Here is a 23,706-nt window from a genome sequence, read left to right on the forward strand (position 1 = left end):
ATGGTGGAAAGGCAACGTGTAGAGATCGGAACCCGGAGCCCCTAGATCGAGATCTCACGGAGCTTTGCTCTGTGACTTAGACACAGCACTTGACTTCTCTCTGTCTCTTTTTAGTAGCACAGAGATAGTGATGGTACGGATCCAGGGCTGTCATAGGATGATGTGATCATGGCCGAAAAGAACGTAGACGTGAAACAGGTGATAGGAAGCCCAAAGGACCCTGAGGCGTGGCTGCTTAATCTAGGACCATGGGAGAGGAGAAACAGCAGATTTGTGGGTGTAGCACCAACACGTGATGAGGCAGCGCTGTCACGTGATGAGGTTCATTGAGGAACTGGATAAAGAGTGATGAATGGTAGGTTCAGCATCTGTAAGGCTCTCTGTGAACGGGGTAAGGGGGTGTAGGCGTGCTAAGATGAAGTGCGTCTGATGTGCTCGTGTTTCACTGTCATTGTGAAAAATGCAGTTTTTAAATAATTAAAAATCACTTGACTTGGAACCCCACCAGCCCAGTTACTAAAGTTCCTTCCGGTCTGTCTGGGCCAGCCGGTGCCCTAGGCAGACCTTGAGTGCAAGCTCCACAGCCAGTCCCACAACACCCAGAGGAAGCTCCACTCCCAGGTGCTCTAACAAGCCCAGGATCACAGGGTCCCAGAATCACAGGATCACAGCGACAGCTTGACTCTGAGGAGTTCTGACACAACCAGGATCACAGAAAGAACAGGCTCCAGTCAGATTTATTCAGCAAGAGCAGGTAGGACTAGAGATAACCAGATGGCAGGAGGCAAGTTTAAGAATATAAGCAGCATAAGCCAAGGTTACTTGGCATCATCAGAACCCAATACTCCTACAATAGCAAGTCCTGGACACACCATCACACTGGAAAAGCAAGATTCAGATATAAAATCACTTATCATGATGATGATGATACAGGACTTTAAGAAAGACATAAATAGCACCATCAGAGAAATACAGGAGAACACAGGTAAACAGCTAGAAGCTCTTAAAGAGGAAACACAAAAATCCCTTGAACTACAGGAAAACACAATCAAACAAGTGAAGGAAATGAGCAAAACCATCCAGAATCTAAAAATGGAAATAGAAACAAAAAAGAAATCAGAAAGAGAGAGAACCCCGGAGATTGAAAACCTAGGAAAGAAATCAGGAGTCATAGATGCAAGCATCACCAACAGAATACAAGAGATAGAACAGAGAATCTCTGGGGCAGAAGACACCATTGAAAACATTGACACAACAGTCAAAGAAAATGCAAAAAGCAAAAAGCTCCTAACCCAAAACATCCAGGAAATCCAGGACACAATGAGAAGACCAAACCTGTCTTAGTCAGGGTTTCTATTCCTGCACAAACATCATGACCAAGAAGCAAGTTGGGGAGGAAACGGTTTATTCAGCTTACACTTCCACATTGCTGTTGATCACCAGAGGAAGTCAGGACTGGAACCTAAGCCGGTCAGGAAGCAGGTGCTGATGCAGAGGCCATGGAGGGATGTTCCTTACTGGCTTGCTTCCCCTGGCTTGCTCAGCCTGCTCTCTTATAGAGCCCAAGACTTCCAGCCCAGGGATGGCAGCACCCACAAGGGGCCCTACCCCCTTGATCACTAATTGAGAAAATGCCCCACAGCTGGACCTCATGGAGGCACTTCCCCAACTGAAGCTCCCTTCTGTGATAACTCCAGCTTGTGTCAAGTTGACACACAAAACCAGCCAGTACAAAACCTAAGGATAATAGGTATAGAAGAGAGTGAAAACTCCCAAGGTAATGGGCTAGTAAATATCTTCAACAAAATTATAGAAGAAAACTTCCATAACCTAAAGAAAGAGATGCCAATAAACATACAAGAAGCCTACAGAACTCCAAATAGACTGGACCAGAAAAGAAATTCCTGCCAGGCGGTGATGGCGCATGCCTTTAATCCCAGCACTTGGGAGGCAGAGGCAGATGGATTTCTGAGTTCGAGGCCAGCCTGGTCTACAGGGTGAGTTCCAGGACAGCCAGAGCTATACAAAGAAACCCTGTCTCGAAAAAAAAAAAAAATTCCTCTCGTCACATAATAAAACATCATAATAAAAACACCATAATGCATTAAACAAAGAATTTTAAAAGCAGTAAGGGGAAAAGGTCAAGTAACATATAAAGGCAGGCCTATCAGAATTACACCAGACTTCTCACCAGAGACTATTAAAGCTAGAAGATCCTGGGCAGATGTCATACAGACCCTACAAGAACACAAATGCCAGCCCAGGCTACTATACCCAGCAAAACTCTCAATTACCATAGATGGAGAAAGCAAGATATTCCATAACAAAACAAAAATCAACATAAGGAATGAAACTACACCCTAGAAAAAGGAAGAAAGTAATCTTTCAACAAATCCACACAAACCTAATTCCACCTCTTACAACAAAAACAACAGGAAGTAACAATTACTTTTTCTTAATATCTTAATATGAAAATTAATATTACCAACATATCCTAATCGATTGAAATAAAAAATATGAGGAATTAGAAATTTGTTGATTGTCATCCAGTGGTCTCTCTAATTTGGTAATTGGAGAAATAGGTCCAATATTGTGCAATGCATATACACTCTCTGCTTGTTTGTACATGACAATGTCTTGCTGTGTACAACATATTGGTCTTGAAATCAGGCTTCTCCTATCTCAGCCTCTCTATTAATAGTATTGTTTATTTCATGTTTTTACACTATACTATGGTTTTCAGAACAGCTTACATATTTCAAAAGTTTTATATTCCCAAAAGAAACATAGACAATTAAATTGGGAAGGGGCTTGTAAGAGAACAATAAAGAGTGAGACTGAATGCTTTGCTTGATGTTTGTAACTCTTGTATCAAGTTTGAAGAAGAGGACTTTGTAAGTTACTCTTTCTCTGAGATGAATACTTTTCCAAGTTATCACAACTAATGAACCAAATTCTTACCCTAACCTAATGTCTGTGCCACCCTCCAAGCAGAACCATTGTTCATTGAAACAGTTGGTGAATGACTTTATGGATAGACCATATTAATACAGACACCATTTCTTAAATGAATGTAACCTGTTTTCTGTGGGCTGAGAATAAAATCATTCACTCAAGTCAAATAGCTTTGACCATAGCAGGAAGTCTGTATCTAAAAATTGTGCCTACAATTCATTCCTTGGTGCAGCAGAACTGTCAACTCTCAGCTTAGCTATGATAGAGGTAAAATCCTTTGGTGATGTGAGGATCATTGAAGTACAGCCTTATTATAATGAAATCCAATGTCTAAAAATTGTTCTTATTTTTTACTGTGGGCTTGTACCACAGTAAGAGCCAAGATTTTAAGCTCTACTAAATACAAAACAGACAAACAAACAAAGAGACTTCATATATATATGCTGCTGTAACTAGGCTTTACCAATAGCCTCTCATAGACTGTCTTCATGGTGCCAAGCCTCAACTCCTTTGCATGACACCTTCAGTCCTGGGTCATCAATTGCAAACTGAGGCTGCACCTTCACCAATGGCCTTCCATGGCCTCTCACTGTGCCGAGCCTCAGCTGCTCTTCATGACCCTTTCGTGCTGTCAAAACCAGTACCACCTGGGTGACTCTTACACGTTACCAAGTCCAACATATATGTTCATTTAAGAAAATACTAGTAGTGATGTATTATTTTGAAATATACAGTTAATATGTTTGGAGTTACTTAAAATTTATATTGAGAAAAATGTATGTATTTTCAGTATTGCTGTAGACAAGCACCTACATAGGACCATTAAATTGATTGTTGTTTTATATCAAACTTTTATAATACTCATTTTTATTGTTATAATATTTTATAAATTTTAAAGAATATGACAAAAAAGATATTGTAGGTATTGAAGGGGGGTCTCTAGGAGGAGTTGAGGTACAAAAGGGAAACAAGAATGTGATTTAATTCTATTTACTTAAAATATATTTTTAAATGTTAAAAAATTCAGATAAATTGAAATCATGTAACTTTTCTCATCATAATGCAATAAAAGTTAAAAAAAATAGTATCCCCTTAATAAATATCTCTGTATCACTCACAAAAAAAAGAAAAATCACTTGACTTGCATTGCATATTTTGCTTAATTCTTTGTTTTCATAAAGTCTTAGGTCATATAATCCATAGAAGCTTTGTTTCATCTTTGGAAAATAGCACCTGTGTATTTTCTTGGCAGATGGCCCCTGGTAGGGCAACATTAGAATCCTGGCACCCTGTGAGGTCTCTGCCCATTCCCACCCACTGCGGTACTGATCTCCAACCTGCAGAGGGTTATACTTGGGGAGGGTGGTCCAGCCTGCAGAGGGTTATACTTGGGGAGGGTGGGGCATGGCCTGCCCTGTTTGTAGACATTTCCTGCTGCCTGGTACAGTCCAACTGACAACAGGTCACATGTTTTTAAGCTACTTTGTTTTCCTTCATTGTGGTAAAATATGTATAACCTAAAATGTACCATCTTTCCATCTGTAATTATATAGCTCAGTGGCATAAAATGCATTCACACTGTGGTCTACCCATTGTTAGCAATCACCAACTTCATGTTCTTTCATCTTGTAGACTATTTTCATCTCGCACCCATTGAACCTCGCTGCCCATGTTCTCCTCCCTCCACAACCTCCACTCCATGTCATGTCTCTATGGAGTTGATCTCTGTGATACTTCGTATAAATGGAAACATCTCTTTATCATTTTATGACAGTGTATTTTACTCAGCGGAATGTCCCCGAGATTCTCCCATGGATCTCCTCCCCCTATGCTGAGCAGTACTCTGTCATGTGTACAGGCCACGTTTTGTCTGTGTGTTCATCTGTTGTTGGCGTTGGGTAGCTCAACCATTCACTCTTTTGTAAATGATGCCTCAAGGCTACACACAGTATGGAGATATCTATTTGAACTTGTGTTTTCAGTTTTGGGGAAACAAACCAGTTTCATAACATAGCTCCCCGAGCCCCCACTGAAATACATTTAAAAATTTCAGGGTGATTATTCTCTAAGTCATTTAAAACCACCCATTGTTGTTACCATACCAGCTGTATTCTAAAAGATTTAAACACCTAAATAGTTTTCTTTGTAATTACAAAAACAAGAAGTATAACTAATATTGAAGATTTTTGTGATCTATCAGGTTGCTCACAGAACTGAACACAGCCAGTCTATACGCATCCTCTGATGACTCATGCTTCGGTAACCTTTTTTTCCTGATAGTTTAACTATGAAAAAGATAGTATCCTTTCTGATTTTTTTTTCATTTAATCCAAATTTAAGATAGAGTTGCTTGTAGGTGATTGGTAGGTGTGCTGATGGGGTGGGCACTCAGCTTGCAAGATGGTGAGAGAAGCCGTAGGACCTTTCCTCCTCCCATTGGTGTCCATTCTTAGGAACTGGCACTGTCTGATGACCCACAGGACCCAGATTAAATTCCCAGTACTCATATTGCGGCTCACAACCATCTAATTCCAGTATCAGGGGATATGATATGATATGCCCTCTTCTGGCCTCTATAGGCACTGCATGCACGTGGTGCACAGATAGACACACAGGCAAAATACCCATACACACAAATTAATAAAAAGGGGCAGACACTGCGTAATTCCAGGTGTGTGCCATATGTAGGAGAAAGCAAGTGAACTGAAACAGGAAAATGTTAGAGACTGTCAGGCAGAGGGAAGGGAGTGGAGAATTGTTGCATCATGGTTACAGAACCTCTGAGGTGGTTGATTTGGTAATAATGGCAATGGTTGGGCAACATTGGGAGCATAGTCACTGCTACCAACAGGTCCACTGGAAACTGGCTTGCATCAGGGATGGGTATATATAAGTGACTGCTAGACAGCGTCAGCTGGTAAAAGAAACCAATGACTTTAGTATCTATATCTACTGTGAGCTCACCACACACCGTGGCGTTCTCCGTAAAGCATTAACCAGCCGTGTGGGCTATTGAATAAACCATGTGATGGCGTTCTCAGCTTTTCTGAAGCACATCTGTTGGGTTTCTGAGATATTTTCAGTGCCGAGTTACTGGGGAGGGGTGTGGTGACAGCGTGTGTCAAAATTAACACTAAATAGAGGGTGCAAGGAGAGTGGCCCCTGGAGCTCTTCTTCGGGATGCTGCTGTTCGTGGGTGAGAGTTGTCTTTGGAATCAGTTTCTCTTAGACTAAAACCAGGAAGGACAGAGGCTCCCTTTCCATCTTGTTCTACCATGGAATGCCTTGTACTCCTGGCAAGGGAGTCTGATGACAGGGAAATGGGTAGGGTAAGAAGGAACTTGACTCTTTTCCTTCTGGCAAGTGTTTGCCAAGTATTTGCAGAATATTGAGTGGAAGGGCCAGGTCTCCTTTGTGCATGCCCGGCTCCCTGTGGCTCAGGGCAGCATGTTTCTTCTTGTGTAAGTAACTCTACTCATTAGGAAGACTTACAGGGCACCAGAAGCTCCTCCTACTTTTCTGTGGCTGTCATAAAACACCAAGAACAAAACAGGAGAGGGTGGGGTTTATTTGCGCTTACAGTTTACATAGTTCACCATGGCGGAAGGCGGGGCAGGAGCTCAAGGCAGGAGCTGAGCGTATGTCCTGGAGAAGTACTGCTTACTGACATGCTGTCCTTGGTTTTCTAAAACACTCCAGCCACCCCAGGACTGCCTGCCCAGGGTGAGCTGGGCTTCCCCCCATCAATCATCAGTAAAGAAAATGCCCACGGGTCAGTCTGGGGCATTTTCAAAATTGAGGTTTTCTTATGGGCTGACTCCAGCTTGTGTCGAGTTGGTAAAAAAACAAAACAAAAGCAAAAACTAGCAAACACAACTGACTGCTGGTCAACTCGACACACACACACATCATTGTTAAAGTATAATCTTCCCTTTCTTGTTCACCCAGAGATGCTATGTTAATATTATAGTATTAAACAAGGGTTTGCAAGTCCCACCGTCTTAAAGGAAAACGCAACACTTTAAAAATAGTTCTGTTTCTTTAAAATGTTCATTTCACCCAACTCTTCCTAAAAGTACAGTTTCTTAACTGTGAGCTCCTGTAGAATAAATAAAGTTACATACTTATTTCTAGAGGGAAGAGTGAGTGCATAGCCACAGTCTGAACGAAATAAAGGCAAACTGTAAATCAAACACTGCAGCTTGGTGCCGTGCATCTGGGGCTCACGCATGATCTTCGGGAACCAAAGTGCGTGGTCAGCTCCAAAAACTGGGCCCTGCCATGTACAGCTCACACAACACACCTCATGGGCTCCAGCAGGCTCCTTGGTGGCCATCCAACAGTCCTGGCAGCTCTAATAGGCTATGGTATGTCCCAGGCCACACCTTCCCCAGTGGCCTCCTGGCCTCTGTGAGACTCTGACCCTGTCACATGGTGCTGTCACATGGTCAGCTCTTCTCCAAGACCCTCCTGTCCTGGGGTCTTGACCAGTGGCTTCTCCTGGCCCTCATAGTGTCTCAGCTCAGCTGCTCTCCATGACCCCTTTGTGCTTTCATAACTGGTATCATGCAGGAGTGGTACCAGTTAGGTAACTTACACGTTACTTAATCCAGCTGCCAGCCTCAGGCACTGCTTCAGCTCCCTCTGGCCACGGCTTCCACGTGCTGACTCAGAGGAGTGCTTCCAGAAGATGACCCCACCTGACTCTGAGGAGCATCCCCAGAAGATGACCCCAGAGATACTGGTCTCTTCTTAATCACAACTGATTTCTCAGCTCCAGCTGACTGGATACACAACAGCACTTGAACAACCCTGATGGAGTCTTTCAACTTCCGCTGGATCTTCACAAACCAGGCCTCCGCCTTCTGCACTGCTCTCAGCTTTATCTTCCAAGTTCCCACAGCAACTCAGTGAACTCTGTTCACTTGACTTTTCCAGCCCCAAATTCCAAACTTCCTTTTATAATCATGGACAAAACCTAACTACTACAGTTCTACCACTGTCACTTTTTTTTTCTCAGTTATCACTCTGAGTGACCCTATTATAAAATCCTACAGTAGCTCTCGGTAGCCTTGCAACTTCCTGAGAGTTTGAGAGATGGCATTCACTTGTCACCAGAGTGCAGGAGATGCTGTTAAACTGAGACCAGAGAAAGAGACTTGGAAGCTAGAGACCAAATGCGATGGTCAGGAATGGTGTGGGATGAATAGGTGTGGTGGTTAAGTGACATGGGAGTGAGGTGCAGCAGGCCAGTACTTCTGCAGGGCAGAGACCACTGGGAAAAGTGTCTGAAGTGTGTTAGCATGGTGGCTGGTGAGGGCTGGCTTCGGGATTAGATGCCTTAGGATGCAAACTCCTGAGGTGTCTACCAAGTGGGAGGAGAGAATTCCCGGTGTAGAACATCCTTGTCGTCCACTAGACATCTTGCCCTGTCTGGGTATGTAAACGTGTCCATTTTCCTTGGTGAAGCAGGCCATTCCTTTGATTTATTAATTTATTAGTTGTACCATCTAGTAGATTGTGGAATTTTTTGAAGGCCACTTCTTTACTTCATTCTTCTTGGGTCATTTGTATTCGTATTATGGCTGGTATGTTCTTGAGGTCCGGCACCACAGTAAACCCATGTATAAGTACATATATGCACATGTGCATGCTTCTCACCTAGCTCATGAGTCTGTAGGCTTGCCAGCATCTCTATTTTTTAGAACTTTTGCATGAATGAATGAATGCTCTTCCGGTTGTAAATGCTGCCAGTCAGTTCTATAGCATAACTTTTCCTTTGGTTTTCAAAATGTGTTAGTTTGTTTATTTTTTGTTTGTTTTGTTTTGTTTTGCTTGTTTTTGTTTTTGTTTTTGTTTTTGTTTTTTTGGTTTTTTTCAAGACAGGATTTCTTTGTGTAGCCTTGGCTGTCCTGGAACTCACTCTGTAGACCAAGTTGGCCTCGAACTCAGAAATCCACCTGCCTCTGCCTCCCAAGTGCTGGGATTAAAGGTGTGTGCCACCACTGCCTGGCTAGTTTGTTCATTTTTAAACGAAGGATTTCATGTGGTCCATGCTGGCTGCAAACTTGCTATGTAGCCAAGGCTGGGTTTATACCCCTGGTCTTACCTCCACTTTCTGAGTGCTGGGATTACAGCTGTGTGCCACCTCACCTGGCATGTTACTCTGTTTCTATCTGGCCATATGTTGGCATAGTTTTTTGCTGATACTTTTGATTGTTATTTACAATGTTATCTTAATTTCTTATCAACTCATATTTGATAGGGTATCCATAGAAACCCAGAAGACAAAAATTAATATATCTAAAAGATGTACAATTCTGGAATCAGCCTGACGTAGAATCTAATTGTTTTACTGTTAGTTGTTGATTTGAGGTGGCTGACAACCTTAAATTATTATTCGTGATCTGAGGAAATAGGTAAAAATTAGGAATAAATATGATCAGATTTTTGGAAATGCCAGGCACATTCCAGGAAAGTGCTCCAAACTCTTGCATTTTCATTTTTTTCCACTTTACTGAGATTGCATATGCAAACTTAATTTGTACTTACATACTGTTCAATTTTTTAAAAAAATTATTAAAGTATGGGTGTTTTGCCTGCATGCATGTTTGTGTACCATGTTTGTACCAGGTTCCCCTGGAGGCCAGAAGAGGGAGGGCATTGGATCCCCCAGAACTTGTGTCACAGATACGAGTGTTAGGACTCGAACCAGGTACCCTGGAAGGTCAGCCAGTACTTTTAACTGTCAAGCCATCTCACCAGCCCCTCATTTCTTCTAAACTGTCACTAGTATCGCTGTACAGCCCTGCGATATCACCGAGGAGATGGTTATCAGCAGCTTGGGACAAACACCCTGATAGTAAGCAGGACTCAGCCGACAGCAGGAGGACTTGAGCCCTGTCAGGGCCCTTAGTCCAGGCCCTTTGACCTTGGCTCTGTCATTATTACTCTTTTTTTTTTTTTTTCCAGTGCTAGATGTTGAACTTGGAGCCTTGCACACGCTAGGCAAGTGCTTTATGCCAGAGCTACGCCTCCAGCTCAGGCCAGGCATTACCGGCTGTCTTATAGATTCACTGTGGTTTTCATCATTTCAGCGGCAACCAATCACCTTGGAGAACGAGTCAGCTAGACTCACCTCTGAGCCTATGCTAGTGCAGTACAGTGGCTACATTGTCTCCCAGTACATTAGATACATCGTCTCCCATTCTGATTACCTGTATTTCAGAGCTCTATATACTAGTTACTTTGTTTTTCCCCATGGACTTTCTGAGAGGCGGTTTTATGTTATCTGATAGGGACTAGGTTGTGTGAGCTATAATAGGACAGAGGACAGATAATGACTCTTTATTGGCTACCATGTATCACGGTCTCAATCACTGTTGTAGGACAGGTCATAATATCTGTTTTGTAATCTGGGTAGTAAATTCCAGTCACTATTTTTTAATTGGTACACAACCACACAACTGTCCCTTTTCTCATGAGGCTGCCAATGTCCTTTTATTTATTTTTATTTTTTTATTTTTATGTCTTGGGTTTTTTTTTGAGACAGGGTTTCTCTGTGTAGCCCTGGCTGTCCCGGAACTCACTCTGTAGACCAGGCTGGCCTCGAACTCAGAAACACTCCTGCCTCTGCCTCCCAAGTGCTAGGATTAAAGGCGTGTGCCACCACCGCCCGGTTCCAATGTCCTTTTATTAACTCATTAATATGGCCAACCTCTACGCTGTTGTATTGGGCCCTTGGTTTTACAATCCTGAATCGGCCAGAATTAGCCCCACCTAAAAACTGTATTACACAAACTGTATTGATAAAGTTTTAAAAATATGCTCACTTCCTTTGATTTAAACAAATTGGTAGGTATCTGGTTTGCTGTTAAATTTATAAAAAGTGAGTATTTTATAAGGTTCTTTTGACCTAAACATTCAGGTTTTTGATTTTTACTCATAGTAATCCAGTTGATAATATACTTTTATTGTTATATTATTTTATTTTACATGTGTGAGCATTTTTGCCTCCATGTATATGTACCATGAACATGCCTAGTGCCTATGGAGGTCAGAAGTGGTCATCAGATCCCCTGGAACTATAGTTAAAGAGGGTTATGCATCACCACATGGGTTCTGAGAATTGAGTTTGGGTCTTCTGCAAGAACAGTCAGTGCTCTTAACTTCAGAGCCATCTCTCCAGCTCCTAGTTGACCGTATTCTTACAGTTCTCTGTATATCTGTCTAGCCTGGAACTTACAGATGGTTCTGATGTTAGCATCAATTACATCTTGAAAAGGGACCTTAGCCGCCTTAGGACTTTAAACCAAGGTTTGGCAAAAACGTACAGTAGGTGGTGTGTTTGGGTGAGCCTGAAGTTCAGTTGCTGATTCACTGAGCCTCTGCACAGAACGCCATTGATGTGTCAAGACTTCAGCTTGCACCTAGAACACTCTTTCTAGTTTGCCTTTGCAGATGGGTAACATAGACTTACTCAGGACTTTTTACGTCCCAAGTTTTGAAATTAAGTGAACTGATGGTAGCGTTCATAGACACTGGCGGGACTGAAGGCACATTCCAAAATCTATTAAGTAATGCATTATTTTAAAGAGAGCATGTTTGCTTTTTCAAAGGTATTTTCCCCTGTCCATTGTTTTAATAAATTCTCAGGTTTTCACTTTAATTTTAAAACTATTTATTTTTTGGAAAGAAATGATGTTTTTTTTCCTATCTGTGTTAGGTTATTAGAAATGAGAGTTCCAAAGACTTCCTGAGCCCTCTGAGTAGAGGAAGATTAATTATTGTATTAGCCTCACCTATCACCTACTTCTCAGCTGTGTTAGGTCCTCAGGGAAATGGCTGTGGCGTTGTCCTGCCCTCATGGTATGCCAGTAAAGCCATTTTTGTTTTTATTTACAAAAAATTAAGTTTTTCTTCTGTGATGACATTAGCTGCAACTATGTTCATTTTCATTATAAGAATAGCTAGAACTCTAAGCCGTTCTATACTTTCACAAACCCACTCCTCTGCCTCGTGCCTGTGATTTAACAGAGCCCTGGGTCCTATGTCTTGTTCCCTCTGTCTATATGAATGCCTTGTTATGAACACCTTCTTAAATCTGTCTGCCTGGGCAGAGGAGAAGAAAAGGAACAAAAGGGATACATTGACCTCAGATACATAATAGATAAAATGTGCAACTAGCTCATCCTGTAGGAATTTAGATAATATGGCAAACAGAGTCACGCCATCTGATTTACAGTGGTCTTATAAAAATACACATAAGTATGATCATTAATTTAATAAAGCAATAGATATCACATTTGTAATATCTTTGCCATCTCTGCAGTTAATGTTGTAAAAGGTTAGGCTTTTAATTCCACGTGTGAGCCAAGCTGTACTCGAGATGTGCGGAATTTCTCACAGCCTGGTGTACAGACAGTCATGCGTTAGGACAGTGCTTCTCAACCTTCCTGATGCCACGACTCTTTAATACAGTTCCCCATGTTTTGGTGACCCCAACCATAAAATTTCTTTCATCGCTCCTTCATAACTTTAATTTTTCTACTGTTATGAATCATAATGTAACGATCTCCTATGCAGGATAACTGATACAAGACCCCAAAGGGGTGGAGACATGGGTTGAGAACCGCTTGTTTTAGGATGTTGTGAAGGTGGTCACAGGAATGTTTAGGATGTCGTGAAGGTGGTCACAGGAATGCAGTTATTTTGGACGACTGTTCTTTGGTTGTTGAAATATTCAGGTCATTGTGACCCTACTCTCTAAACTTAACTAGCCATATGGAAATTGCAGGCCTCCTGGGCTACTCAGAGTCACCCATCTTGATTGTCACTTTTGGGAGTTGCCTTCAAGCCATCTCTCACCTCTGTTTCCCATTTCTTCTCTGTAGAGGGTCCTCTAATGGACTCGTCAGAAGAGGTGGCCACTGCTTGTGCTGCCTGCCATTTCTACCAGCCTTCCTCTTCCGGGCATAGGGATACTAACATGTGAGTTAAGTGTGCAAACGAAGGTATTTGGTGTGAATCAAATCTGTAATTCCAATACTGGGATTTTTTTAAAGCAAGGTTCAAGTCCTAAGTAATGTGGCAGAGATGAACAGTCTTAACTTTTGGCAGATAAGTTGGCTTTGTAAACGATCTTACAGTTCCTTACAAATCTCCCTATACAAACTGAGGTATTCTTTTTTCTTAGGCACTGAAAAGAGGAAAAAAAAAAATTTTTTTTTTTTTTTTGCATCAATAGGGACCAGCCATTTCACAAATCCTTTTTATGTATTCAAGAAATCAGCTGTGTAGGGACTTGTAAAATTCATACTACTGCTACGGGTGAAACTAAAGGCCGTTCCTAGCTGTTCTGTCAAGAGTGTCTGAGGATGTGTGCTGCTGAGTGTCACGTGTCACTCAGCTCTCTCCACATCCTTAATCTGTCCCTTATCATGTCGGTGAATTCTTGAAGAGACGTAGCCCTGTCCATAAACGAGACCTTCTGTTTAGACCTCTTCAAACAGTTTGATGCTCTTTCAGCAAACTTCACTATTTAATGCCTCTTTAAGGGTGTTTTTCCTACATAGTCAAAGTTACATGATTATGTAGTGATTCCTAGTATAATCTAACACTTAGGTGTTATTTGAATTTTCCTGCCTTTTTTAAGAGCTCAGGAACGAACAAGGTAAGTTCTTTACTGCTGAGTTGGCCTCCAGCAAAGAACACTTTTTTTTTCTAATTATTGGATATTTTCTTTATTTATATTTCAAATGTTTTCCTCTTTCCAGGTCTCCCCTTTAGAAGCCCCCTATCCCATCCTCCTTCCTCCTGCCTCTATAAGGGTGCTCCCCTCACCTACCCACCCACTCCCTTCTTCCTGCCCTGGCATTCTCCTACACTGGGGCATCAAACACCTTTAGGCCCAAGGGTCACTCCTCCCACTGCTGCATATGCGGCTGGAGCCATGGGTCCCTCTATCTGTACTCTTTGGTTAGTGGTCCAGTCCCCAGCAGCTCCAGGGGGTCTGGCCAGTTAGCACTCTTGCTCCCTCCATGGGGCTGCAAACCCCTTCAGCTCCTTCAGTCTCTTCTCCAACTTCTCCATCGGGGACTCCCAAGCTCAGTCCAATGGTTGGCTGCAAGCATCCACATCTGTCTTTGTCTCTCAGGAGACAGCCATATCAGGCTCCTGCCTGCAAGCACTTTCCATCATCCACAATAGCATCCAGGTTTGGCAACTGTATATGGGATGGCTAATGTCCACTGATCAGTGCGTGTATATCATGTGTGTTCCTTTGTGACTGAGTTACCTTGCTCATCCATTGGCCTGCGAATCTCACAGAGGTCTTCACTTCAGGCTTCTTTAAAGCTATTTGATCTAGAACCCACAGAGTGCATATGATTGGTTTGTCTCCTCGGGGTCTATCACATTGGGCAATCCTTTTATTCATGTCAGGGTCTTGATGCCAATACAAGGGTTGACATGGCGGAATGACCCACCTCCTGAGCTTGGCTCCTCTACTGGACCTAACCCTGCAGTCGTCTAATACCTTGGCCAGTAGTCTCCTCTGGCTGCTGATCTATTGACCTCTGGCTCATCTGTACTGAGATTTGTATTCATAATAGATCCTGGGTCCCCAAGACTTAGTCCAAGAAAAATGTAAAATAGCTCATTGATGACTGTTAGTATGGACTTTGTTCATATTATTCAAATGTATTCAAATGTTGATGTATTTTTATGGGTTAAATTATACTATTATAAAATAGCTCATTGGTAATTTTTAATATGGACTAGATATTGAAATATTGTATTATCATTGGTTAAATTATGTTATTCTAATTAATTTCACTTGTTATTAGTTGAAAGTATCTACTGGAAATTTTTACTTGGCTCCCATTAAATGTCTGTCAGATACTGCTCTTAAAAATGTTTCAAAACAGAAACTACCCTCGCTTGCCTCTCCATCAGTTCCCCGAGAGGCTAGTGGGATAATGACTTCCTTAGCTGCGCTACAACATTTAATTGCAGTGAAGAGGCCGGTAATTTTCCATGCTAGACACAGCCTAGAGCATTTTGAGACCTAGCCACATGCATGAAGTAGTTGCTGAAGATGTCGGTAGTGGGGAGTGCTCAGTAAGCTCAACCTGCCGATGGCCTTGGATACCGAGGATCACCTTGCCCTTTACTGAACTTATTTACTGTTTCTTTGCAGTGCTGGAAAACTTTGAGCAGACAATTGTCTGTCCTACCTTTGGGTCACTGGAGAATCAGCAGGACTTCCGGACTCCAGAGTTTGTAAGTACCTCATCTTAACATTTTCATTTGTCAGTAAGATTTTCTTTGAAAACCACATTCTAGTCTTCAGTGGTTCCATCTGCCACAGGACCCCTCAGTGACCATGGAGACTTTGGTGTCTCTGAGATGCAGGTGAACTGACCTGGAGCGTCCCAGCACCATGAGCTCTAGGTTTGATTGCACAGTGTATGTGACTGCCGACGGGAACTCATTCTGTAGTAAAAGAACGAGGAGATGTTTGCAGAAGTTGCTGCTTTGATGGCTGATTTCTGTTGCTGTTGGCTTCTGCTCTCCGTAACCTTGGAAATCAGTCTTGACTGAGCACAGACAGTGCTCTGGCCAGTGCAGTTACTCACGGTGGAGCGGCCTGTTTCTCGTCTCCTTCAGGAACCTTCAGTAATGCAGCCCTGGAAGGACTAGGAATGTCTTACTGGCTGTTGCTAGCAAGAGGGAAACCAATGTTCCCACTCAGTCAGACATTGAAGATTAGCCATGGCTCCTACCCTCAAGGAATTAAAAATTGTATTAGATGCCACTGTGATTTTATTAGTGCCTTGTTTAAAGAAAATTAAGCATGTAGAATGCCTTGCAGAGTGTCTTTCAAAGCAGATTTCCTATTAGTCTCCTAACGTGCTTGTCTCTCTGACTCATGCCTTATTAAGGCACCAGAGAGTCAGGAAAGCTTGGTAGCCTTGACCGGATTTACCCAGTTTTCACCTTACTGTGAATGACTTGTGTACCATTTGTATTGGCAATGAAATGTGTGTGTGTGTGTTTATGTGTGTGTATGTGTGAGAGTGTGTGTCTCTCTGTGTGTACACACACGCTCATGCTTGCAAATCTGTGTGTATATGTGTATGTATGTATCTTTTGGAGGGTTTATTTTCAAAATGTGATGATATACCTTCACCACTTCAGTAGTTAGCAGGGCAGGACTACAATACTGATTCTGTGCGTCCCTCCCCCACTCCCCCTCTCTGCCGCACCCCCCCTTTCTCTTTATGGGTTACCCACTCAATTGAGCTACTAGTATAAAGCACATACCATGCTCTGGACCGAGAAGGATTGCACATAAAACTGTACCCGCAATGCCACTTCATTTCAGAGTGAGGGCTCCTGCAGTTTCCTTGCAGATGGCCTGCTGGGAAAAGCACTTGGTCGTAATACAGAGACCTGGCATTCAGTGACTCCTGTTACAGCCAGTGTGAGTGTCAGCGAAGGGGAACTGAGTGCACCCAGTAGTGCCCCATCTTGAGGGGCAGAGCAGCTTGATGCAAAAAGCAGGCAAGGCTGATACAACCTCCCGAGAGCCACTCGACTGTTATCCTTCCTATTGGATTCTAGTTGAAACTTTGTAAGGATCATAACTCATGTGACAGGAGTCGTGTGCAGGGTGTTGGTGTGCCCAGAGACACACATGGGTGTGGAGCCGTGTGCAGCAGGGTGTTGGTGTGCCTGGAGACATACATGGGTGTGGAGCCGTGTGCAGCAGGGTGTTGGTGTGCCCGGAGACACACATGGGTGTGGAGCCGTGTGCAGCAGGGTGTTGGTGTGCCCGGAGACATACATGGGTGTGGAGCCGTGTGCTGGGAGACATACGCGCTTTACACCCGCTCTCCGCGTGAAAATGAAAGTTTTCTCGGCAGCTTCTAGTATACTGAGGTGCGGGTGCTTGGCTCCCCCAGCAGCTTCTGCGTGGATAGTGGGTAGGGCAGGTAAACCGAGCATGGTCTTCAGCAGCAGCGTAGGTTTCTTGACCTTCACGGTTTTCATTCTCAAAGTTAGAAGACTGGCTAGTCTAACAAGCAGAATCTAGAGTCACCAACAGCAGTGGCCTTGAAGTGACTTGTTTCAGCCATGGTTCTGAGGACGTAAGAACCAGAAGGAGAATCTTCCTCAACTGTCGGGCCTCAAGAATTCCTGCAAGTCATTTTATTACACCATCCTGTTGATAACAGTGTATACGATTGCCCTGTATGTGTGCCTGACAACATATCTCTGTGTCCCTGTGTGCTGTTTAATTTTTGCCAACTTGACTGAAACCAGGACACACCCAAAGAGAGGGAATCTCAGTTGAGAAATGGCTTTCATCAGATTAGTCTCCAGCCATGTCTGTAAGGCATTGTCTCAATTGCTAGTTGATGCAGGAGGACCACAGTCTGCTGTGTGCCTGGACCTCCGTAGGCAGGTAGGCATGAGTTGTAGAAGAAAGAGAGCCAAACAGGCCAGTCACTCGGGCTCTGCTTCGGTTCCTGCCTAAGTGTCCTGTCCTGACTTCCCTCAGTGAGGAACTCTTACCTGGAAGCTGAACTGAGATAAACCTTTCCCTCCCAGGCTGCTTTTCATCAGCATTTTGTCAAGCAACAGAAAGCCTGGTTCTAATTACACATTACATGTGCTTACCATGCTCAGGGAGCAATTCTTTTTTAAAATATATTTTAAAGTTTATTCTTGGAGAATTCCATATATATATATATATATATATATATATATATATATATATATATGTGTGTGTGTGTGTGTGTGTGTGTATATCATATGAATATTATATGTATGTGCATATGTGTGTATGTAATATAAATGTATGTATGTGCATATGTATCAGTATATGTGTATGTATGCCATATGTCTGTATATAGTATATGTATGTATATATGTATGTATATATGTGCATATATGTACATATATATCATATGTCAGTATATTATATGTATGAATATATGTATATATGATGTATGTTTGTATGTATATATGTGTGTATATATCATGTATATATATATGATATATGTTTTTATGTATGCATATATATGTATACATATTATAAATTTGATCATATCTACCCTCTACTTCCCCCACCAACATCTCCCTGACATACTTCCACCATATCTCCCTCCCAACTTCATTTCTTCTCTCCCTTAACCTGTTGAGTCAATCCAGTTAGTGCTTTTAGTGTGGACATGGGTGGAGGGCCTTCTACTGGACCATGGACAACTTACAGGATGTAGGCACATCCCTGAGGGAAACAAACTCTCCCTCAGGCAGCAGCCAGCGGCTAGTAGCGCCTCTGCCCGCGTGGGGCCTTAGAAGGAATTCCTTATGTTCCCATGGCTTGCCTGTTGTGATGCTCATGTCTAAGTTCTTGTGATGCCTGTAAAGAGCCGCTTGTTTTTCTCTCAGCATCACTGTTGCCAGCACTGGCCTTATAATTAACATATCCACCATATGCTGTCTCCATGGTAAACAAACAAGTCATAGAAGGAGGTCTCCTGAGAATAGGACACTCCAGGGAACTACATTGTTATATTTAAGAGAAGCCTTTTATGTAGGCAAGAGGGTGTAGTGTTGGGCAAGACAGAGTCCTACTGTTAGAGGCAGGCGAGCCCGGCAGCTAATGCCAGGACATCAGGTAAGTTGATGGGAACCAGATTGTTAAATTGGGACCAATGGTGGGACCTGGGAGCCAGAGGACCTAATGGCAAAGCAAAGTCTCAAACAGTGCTGGAAAAAAGAAAACGAGGTTGGAGAAGTGAGTTTTCTAATTTTTTTCCATCTGACCTTTGGGAGGATCACTCGCCGTCTGCCCAATTGAAGGGAGGCAGGGAGCATGCTTACTCAAGCCTTATTCTCAAATAGTTGAGATCTTAGGTGGACCGAGAGCTGGTGCTTTTTTAATGTAACAGTGTATTTATCTAGTTTGCTCCACAGTTGGAATAAAGTGCTTTTCAGTGTGATTCCTTTAGAAGATGTATTTTAGAGCTCTGTCGGTTGACCAGCCTTGGTCTCTGGCATTAGAGTGAATGACACAGCTCGTGTGTACTGGGGTTCTCAGGCTGAGCCAGGCTGTGTTGACTGAGTAGACTGGCAGTCCTGTCAGCTGCCTGTTCCTCCCTGCAGCTCTGTGTCTGTGCCTCACTCCCACACAGGTGTCCATCCTTGCTCTCTCACCACCTTTGCAGATGGAAGCTGTTGAGGTAGCCAGAATGCTAGAAGGTTAACGGGGTGATCAGAGATGCAGATGGGTTCTTGTTATGTGAGACTGGTGAGACATGTTTAAATTAGCAATCATCTCTTGGAGCTGAGGCAGGTGTGTGGGGGGGAGGGGGAGTCAGTATGAAAAGAGAGATGGGCTGGAGAGGTGGCTCAGTGGTTAAGAGCACTGACTGTTCTTCCAGAGGTCCTGGCAGGGTATGGGGAAAGTGGCCCTGAGAACTGGGTGCCTGAGTCTCAGATCATCTAGAAGACTTGAGACTTAGAAGTAGAAGGCAGGTAGAAGAGATGGCTTAGTGCGTGAGGGCACCTGCCTCCAAGCCAGGTAACCTGAGTTCGATCCCCAAAACCCAGGTCAGGGGAGGAGAGAAATGACTCTTGCAGGCAGTCTTCACACACTCACACTCACACACACACACACACACACACACACACACAGACACTCACTAAGTGTATAAAGAAGACAAATAGATTAACCAACTCAGATGCTGTTAAAAATAGGCCACAGAGTTAGAACTTGGGGTTGATTCCATCCTGATGGCAGTAGAATAGAGAAATGTTCTGCTACCAGACTCCCAGTCCCGTGTCTGGGTATGAGCTCTAAGGGCTAAATTTAAGGGCTAGTGAGTCATGGCTGGCCTTGAAGACTTCACGCTCACCCCAAGTGCTAAGGAGTTTGAAGTTAGAGTCAGCAATAAGGAGAGGTAGGGATCATTGATCAAGGAACGTACAGTAGTCTGAGCACACACACTTGAAGAATGGGGTATGAGGGATGTTGATCTAACATCATTACAGCCATGATCAACATGGAATTACAGGGTCAGAAGTCTAAGGGACTGCTCTGTGATACAAGCTCCACCCTTGCACCCCTCCCGGCCTTTGCAGAACTTGAAGTTTGCATATAACCTTCCTGGCTTCTTAGAAGCAGGAATAATCTTATCACTTCTGATCTTGTGTTAATCAAATTTTTTTCCATTGCTTAGCTTCTACCAAATCTGGAGTAAATAATAAAATTTGGACTGGCAAAAAGATGTTATAATAGGATAAACTAGGAAAAAGAATTGAAGTCATAGGACTTAGTAACTGGATGGGAAAACAGACTCAGAAGGATGAGTGCTGAAGTGGAAGCTGCCTGTCCCCTTAATTAAACACCGTGGTGCCCACAGGGAAGCAGAGATAGAGTCTGTCTCCAAAAGGATCTGGGGGGAGCTGGCTCTTCTTTTAAGGGTAGTTATTGTCTGTGACATTTTGAGTGAGAATGTCCCCTATAGGCTCCTATATTTGAATAGTTGATTCCCAGAGGGTATGGCCTACTTGGAGGAAGTGTGTCAGTATTCCAGTGAACTGTCTGTCTGCCTTGTGGTCATGTCTCAGTTACTGCTCCAGAGCTATGACTGCCCATCTGCCGCCATGCCCCTTACCACAGCAGTCAGGGACTGGACCACCTTCTGGAACAATGAGCCCCAAGTTAAATGCTTTCTTTTGTATATTGCCTTGGTTATGAAGTTTTAACATAGAAATAGAAAGGTAACTAAGACACTGTCTTCTAAGAATTATTGTTAATTCCTGAAATTCTGATTTGATTGTCTTCAACCAGCTGAAAAATACATGGTCCCAAGGAAGAGTTCTAAGTATGAATTTCTTCAACAAATATTTATCTGGCATTTATTTTAGGTACTACACTGAATATTCAGAAAAGAAAATTCTGTATCTTAGAAGCTAACACTTTGGTAAGAGAGACTTAAGATACAAAGTAAATAATATAATATAAATTATAAAATAATATAAATAGGAAAAGGTAATAGGAATTGTATGAGAGAGTATGTGTGTGTATGTGTCTATGTGTGTGTTTCAGCAGTTGTGGGCGTGTAACAGTTGTAAATAGAATGTTAGAGTGTATCGCATTGAGAATTGTAAAAGCCTGCGTGTGGTGCTGGAGCAATCTGGAAGGACAGATGTCTAAGCAGGAGTCCTAGAAAGAGGACTGAAATGGCCACGCTAGTGATATGTTTGTGGACATGGAAGGTGGTCCACCTGGCTGTGGTGGATGGGCAGATGGGAGAGTTGTTGGTTTGGGGCTTCTTAGGTCACTGTAAAGACTCTGGTTCCATTTTTAAGTGGGAAATTCACTCTGAGTGAACCTTCTGTGGATGAGGGGCGGGTTCCCAGCAGAGTCCCTGACCTAAGTGTACGATCATTTTTCAATGTGTTCAAATGGACAGTGAAGAAAAACAGCAAAAGGTGGAAGACCGTCAGGCATGCCAACTGTTGATAGTGTACATGATACTGTCACCTGTGGGGTTCATGCTCAAGAACCACACATTCCAGCTACGGGAGGGGGAGGGGAGGGAGAAAAAGAAAGGAAAAGAAAAGAAAAGAAAGAAAAGAAAAGGTGTTTGTCTCATTCAGAGTCACCCTTGGCTACATGCAGCCCAGAGGCCACAGATTGGGCAAATGTTCAAAGGAGTTTAATACTGAGCTTGGCAGAAGGACTCTCTGAAGAGGAGGAGAGTCAAAGATGAGCAAGCCAGTGAGAGCTGCTCACTCGGGCCATTTTGCGACGGTCGATATTCACAAGGTATGCCAACGTGGCATGTGTACCACACACTCAGGGGAGAAGACCGTGAGCGTGTACTCTGCCCGAACATGGGAGAAGGCTTACTTGCTCTGTGTGGCTCATCCAGAAGCTGAACTCATGGATTATTAGCATTGAGGAGAATGAGCAGAAGTAGACAGAGGTGCAAAGAGGCCATTCAAAAATCTCCGAGTCGCTTTTCTGGAATGCTGAGGGTCTTTTCCCAGAGAGATGGTAGTAATTAGACCGTGGGACCAGCCAGGCCATTTAACTCAAAACACTAACAAGTCCCAGTCTGTACATTCTGGAACATTCTAACCATTTTTTAAAAATCACTACTTCAAAGATGTTGAACTAAGCCAGTCCTATTGGCACAAGGCTATATAGTCCCAGGCACTTGGTGAGCTGAGGCAAGCAGTTTGCAAGTTTGAGGCCATCCTGGGTAACTTAAGGAGATTCTTTTTCAAATAAAAGGTGTGAGGGTCTGGGTCAGAGATAGAGTGACCACCAACCAGGCACATCACTCCTGGTTCAAATCTCAGTAACCCTTTCTACAGCTCTGAAGTTGGTAAAAGCCCAAACTCCTGTCAACCAATCCTTAGCATGGCAATATCGATGAACTGATTGATTGGTTGATATAACTTTTGAGTTGTGATAGACAACAGAGCAACAGGAGCAGTAGACCTAAAGGAGAGGAAGCCAGTTCCATGAAGGAGGTAACCGAGTAAACCGGTTGTCGATCGTCTGTGAATGAGAGTGAACTCTGTTGAAGTGGTTTAGCCGTATCGAGCAGTCACAGGTGTCTGGGCTGCTCCAGAATGGTTTCAGAGAAGTATGCCTGTAATCTGTTTTGGGATCTGAGGCAGGAAGAGGGAGTTCGAGACCACAGTGAGACTGCCTCAAACCAAAGCCTCAGAGGGGAACCAGATTGCCCCAGATAAGTTTGAACTTTTTGGCTGGAGTGTGTGTCAGCTAGGGTATCCAAAAGCAGGAGTACTAGTTGGTGGAACTGCAGTGAGCAGTCCTGAGGTGATATGAAATGATATAGATGTCAGAAGACTAAAGTGACAAATGAGGCATTTAAAAAAATAAGTGTGTGTGAGGGAGGAGGGGAGTACATTGATGGAGGGAAGATATTGGGCACAGACAAAACTGATAAATGAGTATGTCGAAGCCAGAGTGTTTGTCTCCTAGATTGCTACAGAAAGTCTGTGAGTAGATTGTTTATGAATGTTCGAAAGAGGTCACCAGGAGCCAGCATGAGGTTGGTTATCTCAGCCTGAACAGAATTCCAGCCTGGACATGTTATTTATTTTTTAATGGAGTTAATTAGACAGATGGAGTGGGTGAAAGCTACTCTATGTTTATCTGCTTTGATTTTTCTAAGGGAATATAGAAAAAAAAAAAAAGACTGCCTTTAAATACAAAATGAAGAAATATGGTCATGGAGATCACACTTACCAGGTAATTGATCTTTAGAAGAATGTGGAATAATGGATAAAAATCAATTTACAGAGGGGACAAATCAATAGGAAGCAAAGTAAACTCCTGCCCCGATTCATAAATACCAGCTGCGTGAGTAGAGACCACGAGGGTAGAAGCTGAAGGCTGATGATGTGGAAGGTCCAGTCATCGGGCTAATTAAGCACAGTAAGAATTGATTGTGCCATCACAGTGTCAGGAAGTCAGTGGAAATCCAGGCTGCATCCACACCAGTTCCCGTGAGACAGACCCAGGCTCAGAGTTGGTGAAACCGTCTCGCATTCTGAGTACTCCCTTTGGAGAGGCGGCTCACCTCCATACTGAGAGCTGATTCCTGATAACTTTTCAAGAACATGACACCATCAGGCTGAAGCAATTGGTAGATGAAAATACAAATTGGATTTTTCCTCCCCTCCCCTCCCCTC

At 43.1% G+C, this 23,706-nt stretch overlaps 1 protein-coding gene across 3 annotated transcripts in view; it reads left to right on the forward strand.

The window, feature by feature from the left end:
* The window catches only part of Ano6 (anoctamin 6), a 188,310-nt gene that overhangs the window by 59,653 nt on the left and 104,951 nt on the right, over nt 1–23,706 (forward strand). For all 3 annotated transcript variants that reach the window (XM_031353741.1, XM_031353760.1, XM_031353750.1), the window contains one exon: nt 15,155–15,237. In XM_031353741.1, coding sequence (XP_031209601.1) covers nt 15,155–15,237 — 83 coding nt within the window. The remainder of the gene's footprint in view (nt 1–15,154; nt 15,238–23,706) is intronic.

The sequence above is a fragment of the Mastomys coucha genome, unplaced genomic scaffold, assembly GCF_008632895.1.
Source record: "Mastomys coucha isolate ucsf_1 unplaced genomic scaffold, UCSF_Mcou_1 pScaffold11, whole genome shotgun sequence".
Taxonomy (NCBI): Eukaryota; Metazoa; Chordata; class Mammalia; order Rodentia; family Muridae; genus Mastomys; species Mastomys coucha.